This window comes from Miscanthus floridulus, chromosome 8 (genome assembly GCF_019320115.1).
Source record: "Miscanthus floridulus cultivar M001 chromosome 8, ASM1932011v1, whole genome shotgun sequence".
Lineage (NCBI taxonomy): Eukaryota > Viridiplantae > Streptophyta > Magnoliopsida > Poales > Poaceae > Miscanthus > Miscanthus floridulus.
The window spans coordinates 128,151,037-128,156,222 of record NC_089587.1 but is presented as its reverse complement, the minus strand read 5'-3'; the positions used below and the strand labels follow the sequence as shown (position 1 = coordinate 128,156,222).

The following is a 5,186-nucleotide window of genomic DNA, read 5'->3' as shown; positions in this document are numbered from 1 at the left end:
AAAGGCTGGCCGAGCCAAGAGATAAGCCTACGCCTCTGGGCTATGGCAACTCCCTCACCACCTTTCACTCGAGAGGCAGCCCAGGCTCCGAGAGGGTTTTTTCAAAGGACTTGTCTAGAAATCGGAACAAAAGGTAAAACGCTTTACGATAACGCTTCAAGGGAGACTCGGCCATGCCTCCGCAGGGCCGAGCCTCCCTCGGGGGCTAGAAGGGGGGGAACCCCCCTAAGTCCCGGACACCATTTCTTACTCGATTTTTAGTTAAATTCCTACGCCAAACTCTCTCTAGCGCGCTCTAACAGATCATTTGTAAAGAACCTAAGGACCAAAAGTATGTCTCAAGGCTAAAAGGCCGGCCGAGCTGTGAGAACGACCTACGCCTCTGGGCTACGGCAACTCCCTCACCACCTTTTACCCAAGGGACAACTTAGGCTCCAAGGGAGTTTTTACAGATGATACGTTCGGAGGCGAGACAGAAGACAGAGGCTCGGAAATACAATAAAGCGATTAGAAAAAACGTATATATACAAGCACCTCACAAAGGCCTCGACGGCCACAAATGTCATGATACAGTAATAAATCTAACTTATTACATGGCCCCCTCGGCCTAGGTCAAGGCGCAGGGTCTCCCGCGTCGGCAGATGGCGAAGGAGGGACCACCTCCTCTTCGAATAGCTTCGCCAACGCCGTGCCGGGGCCCTCGACTGCCGCTTCCAGCCTCGTCAGCTCCTCCTCGGCCTCGACGGCATCCTCGGACAGGACATAGCCATCACTGATGCCTTCGACGTCGACACCGGCGTAGTGCGAGGAGACGACGGCCAGGGCGCGTTTGACGCCTGTGTGTAGCGCCTCTCGCAGTCGCTGACGCGCTTGGCCAATCAACGTAGTCAGACGGCTCCTAAGGGAGCTGCCCGATTGAACCCCTCCATCTCCAGGGCCTCGCAGACGGTGCGAGCGGCGCTCTGCAGCACCTCATGCTCCTCGATCTCGCGATCGAGCACTGTCTGCAGTGCGACGGAGGCCTCGGTCAACCGCGAGACCTCATCATCCAACCCTGCGCCAAAACAAGTAAAATGGGATTAAGCGTCAAAGAAAACAAGCCAAACGGGGGCGCGAGGCCTGCGGGACTCACCCTTGGCCTTCTCCTTCCAGCGCTAGACCTCGACACGAGAGGCCTCGGCTGCCCTGGAAGCCTCCTTCTCCAGTTCTGCGTCGCGACAGGAAGTCAGGTGTCGAACGCATGGAAAGACAAACGAAACAAAGGGAACATGACTCACCCTCGGCCTTTTCCCTCCATTTTAGGGCCTCGCCTTGGGAAGCCTCGGCCGCCTTGGTAGCCTCTGCCAAGGCACCTTTCGTCAGCTCGTGTGCCTGCTGCTCCGCACCCAGCTGCCCGGCGGTGTCTAGGGCGGTGGCCCTCACTTCTTCCGCCCGGGAGTTGGAGGCGTCTCGCTCGTCGGCCACACGGGTCAGTTCCTCCTCCAGCTCCTTGACCCGTGCCGCCAAAGGGGCGACCTGCCCCTGAGCCGGGGCCGCCTCAGCCTCCCGGTTGTCACAGCGAAGACGGAGATCCTCCGCCTCCGCGCTCCACGCCGACAGAAGCTCGTTGGCGTGGGCGAGCAGCTCCCTCTGCCGACAGAGCTCGTCCCAGATGCCCCTCTCCCGCCGAAGGAACAGCGACTTCCTGAAGGACCGGGCCTCGAGCTCCTAGATAGGCAGAACACAAGTTGAGCACTACGAATAAACCCGGAGAAAGACGACGTCACACGAGAAAAGGGGGATACGTACCTGCGAGACCCCGGGCAGGTCATTGGCCACGACGGACAGCGCTGTCCGCAGCGACCGTTCCGCCAGGCTGCGGCACTGCTCGAGGGTGTCCCAGCAACCCCCCTCGGCCACGTCCTCAAGTGCAAAGATGGGCTCCCCCTTGGGGTCGTCCCGGCTCCGCCACCAGACGCGTGGGTGATCCCACCCGTACGGCTCAGGCCGCACTCACACGAGGGCCACACTTCCCTCGCCCGAAGCTGAAGCCGGCTGTTCCACGGCGCTGGCCGCCCCGGCGTCGGCCACCCCCTTCCCCCCGGGAAGCATTGTCGGCAGGGATCGGGCGGACCTCCGCCTCCCGGGCGCTCCCCTATACCGGAAGCGCGCTCTGAATTGGCGGCAGGGTTGAGGCTTGCCTCGCCTCCGTCTCCACCTCCAGGTCCGCCGCCCTCGCCACGCTCACTCCGGCCTCCACCACTTCGGCCCCGAAGTTTCTGGGTGCCGCGATCTCCACCACCTCGGCCCCTGAGGTCCGGGGGGCCTCGGCAACCGTGGGGGCCTCGACCTCGACCTCGCCCTCAGTGGCCTCGACAACCGAGGGGGCCTCGACCTCGACCTCACCCTCGGTGGCCTCCACGGCCAAGGGGGTCTCGGCCGCACCCACAGTGGCCTCGACAGCTGCAGGTCCTACGGCCTCGCGGAGTGTAGGCTCCTCCTCCTCCTCTTGCCCCACGGCCGCCTGGGTAGCCCCTACCTGGGCAACCAACTCCTGTACCTCCACCGCCCCTGGGGAGATGGAACCCGTGCCCACCTTGAGCGCCTTGCGCGGCGCAAAGGCAGGCGCTTCCGCCTGACGCTTCCGGCTGAGGGCAAAACACGGTCAGACCCGCGACCAAAACAAAAGCAGGAGATGTTAAAAGACTTCACTAGCGAAATACTCACCCTGAGCGGATGCTCAACCGCTTCTTCACCGCGTCCCTCCTCTGCAATGGTTGCGGTGGCGCGGTCCCCGTGTCCGCCGAGGCCGGCCGACCTTCGCCGGACTCCGGCGCTCGCTCAACCCTCGGTGGAGCCAGCCCCACAGCCGCCTGCTCCACCTCTACCGTCGAGCCCAGCGGGCTGACGGCGCGCTTTCCCAATGCCCTCGTCTCGGGCGTATCGGCCTCGGCCATGGGGCGGGCGCTCATCTGCCCTGAGTCGCCGTCTTCTCCTCCTCCTTGGGACGCCGGACCGCCTGCCGACGCCCCAAGAACCATCTCCCTGACATCAGGGAGGTGGTTGAGGGGACCCTGCCCCCCCCTCACCACCATCGTCGCCGCTCGAACCCTCCACCGACGTCGACGGAGACGCCTCCACGGGGAGACCCTCGAGCTTCTGCTTCCATCGATGCTTTTCCAGAGCGTTGCGCTCAACGATCTTCTTCTTACGCTTTGCCGTCTTAGCATCCTTCTTCTTCTTCTGGGCCTCCGCGTATGCCTGGTTCACCGCCCGCCGCTGTGCGTCTTCAGGGACGGGTGGTGGGGAGGCTCGTATGTCCCTCATCCCCTGCAAAAAACGACGAATACGAATAAGGGCTCAGGCCAAGGAGAGGAACAAGGAGGTCTCGGAGGCATGCAGCCGTACACGACTCACCAGGGAAAGGTACACCGGTTGTCGGGCGCATCGGGAACAGGGACAGGCCGCCGATCTTCTGCCGCCCCTCGACCGCCTCGTTCACCCGGCGCAGAACCTCCTCGTCGGAGAGGGGCGCGGCGGACATCCGGATGCCGTCAATCGGCTTGTCCGGCATCATCTCGAACAAACGTCGCCGCCGCGCCATCAGCGGCAGCACCCTCCGGCGATGGAAGGCCATCATCGCCACTGCCGCTGTAAGGCCACGATCGCGCAGCCTCTCCAGCGCCTTCAGCAGTGGCCGCAGCCTGTGTTGCTCCTCGCTCGGGACGCCATACCGCCAGTGCTCCGGCTGAACCTCCACTACCCTCCCAGTATAAGGAGGAAGCCCGCCGTCGTCGTTGCAGAAGTAAAACCAGCTGGAGTACCAGCGACGATTGGACGACGTGAGTTGGGCTGGGATGTAGAGGTTCAGCCAGTCCTGACGCACTTGGAGAGTGCAGCCACCGGTCCTCGTCGCCTTCCTCATGCCCATCATACCCATCGGCCTGGTGGTATGCGTCGCCCGAAACAGGTGAAGCCACAGCTCCCAATGGGGAGGGATTCCCAGGTACCCCTCGCAGACGGCGACGAAGGTGGCCACCTGCGCAATGGAGTTGGGGTTGAAGTTGTGGAGCTCCATGCCATAGTAATGCAGGAGCGCCCGCATGAACCGATCCGCCGGAAGGCCGAAACCACACTCGTGGAAGGACACGAAGCTCACGACGTAGCCGTCACAAGGCCTCGGCTCTGGTTCGCCTCCCGGAGCCATCCACTCCGGCCTGCTGGGATCGGTGATCGAGCGGAGGAGACCGTCGTCGATGAGCGACTGCAGCACTCCCACGGTCACATCAGACCGATCCCATGGGTCCGCCGGGAGGACCACGACGTTGGCCATGCGTGCGGTGGAGGTCGCGACTACGGCGGTAAGGCTCGCTTTCTGCCTCTCACTCCCCCCTCTCTCCCTTCTTCCCGGTGCTCTCTGTTTTTCTTTAGCAACAGCTAGAAGGCAGCAAAGGCAGACACAGGCAAGGTAAGGGGAGAAGGGGCGAGGCTCGTTTCATATTTATGCAGGGAAGCGAGCAAATCGTGGGCGATGAAATCAGGGAAGTTTCCCCCAAAAATTCGTTGCGGTTATCCAGATCTGGTCTTACCACCCGCGCACCCACTCCCTCCTCATTAATTGCGCGTACGGTTACGTCCCGTCGGCTGACACCACGTCGCGTCCAACCACGGCAGCAGCCGGCGCCGTTTCGCCTCCCCGAAAAAGCCGCCTCAAAAGACGCGCCTGCCGTTGTTAGCCGTAGGGAGAGAAATAACCACCACCCGATTCCTTTCAGGCAAAGGAACTGGGCACCGAGCCCACTACGGTCCAGGGGTTCAAAGGCTGGGCCCTTAGGGGTTTCGACAGCCGCCCCAGGGCAACAGAGTCAGGGGCGACTATGGGCGAGCCTGTACGAGGCCGAGGCCCAAGCAAGCGAAACGCTTGGGACGCCCTGTGTCGTGTCCGAGACTGGCAGGGAGGTCTCCGAATGGGATCCCACCGTAGGGAGGCACCGAGCCGCCGAGGCCCAGCGAACGGCCTCGGCACCCACTAGAGAAACCCTCCGGTACTCTTGGAGCACGTCTCCAGACCGCTAGCTGACCCCCAGCGAACGGGGTACGGGCCTCCACTCGGACTTACCCGATAACAGCTCACCGGAAATGCCATCGCTCGCGCCCACCGAGGGTAGCGTGGCACATTCCACCCCTCCTTCCGAGCGAAAAGGAAG

General features: G+C 62.8%; 1 protein-coding gene across 1 annotated transcript; it reads right to left on the bottom strand.

Moving 5' to 3' along the window:
• Positions 1-612: 612 nt before the first annotated feature.
• LOC136469889 (basal body protein 10-like) lies at positions 613-3,020 on the bottom strand. Its single transcript, XM_066467911.1, has 6 exons — positions 2,707-3,020; positions 2,141-2,627; positions 1,789-1,980; positions 1,278-1,707; positions 912-1,054; positions 613-861 (listed from the first exon to the last, which is right to left on the bottom strand). The coding sequence occupies exons 1-6, from the start codon at positions 3,018-3,020 to the stop codon at positions 613-615; spliced, it is 1,815 nt and encodes a 604-aa protein (XP_066324008.1).
• Between the last annotated feature and the right edge of the window lie 2,166 nt (positions 3,021-5,186).

Excerpts from the sequence above, each read along its gene's own strand:
- LOC136469889 (XM_066467911.1), bottom strand. The coding sequence starts at position 3,020 with ATGGTTCTTGGGGCGTCGGCAGGCGGTCCGGCGTCCCAAGGAGGAGGA. Across the intron at positions 2,628-2,706 it reads CGGTTGAGCATCCGCTCAGG|CCGGAAGCGTCAGGCGGAAG; the intron begins GTGAGTATTTCG and ends TTTTGCCCTCAG. Across the intron at positions 1,981-2,140 it reads CAATTCAGAGCGCGCTTCCG|CCGTACGGGTGGGATCACCC; the intron begins GTATAGGGGAGC and ends GTGCGGCCTGAG.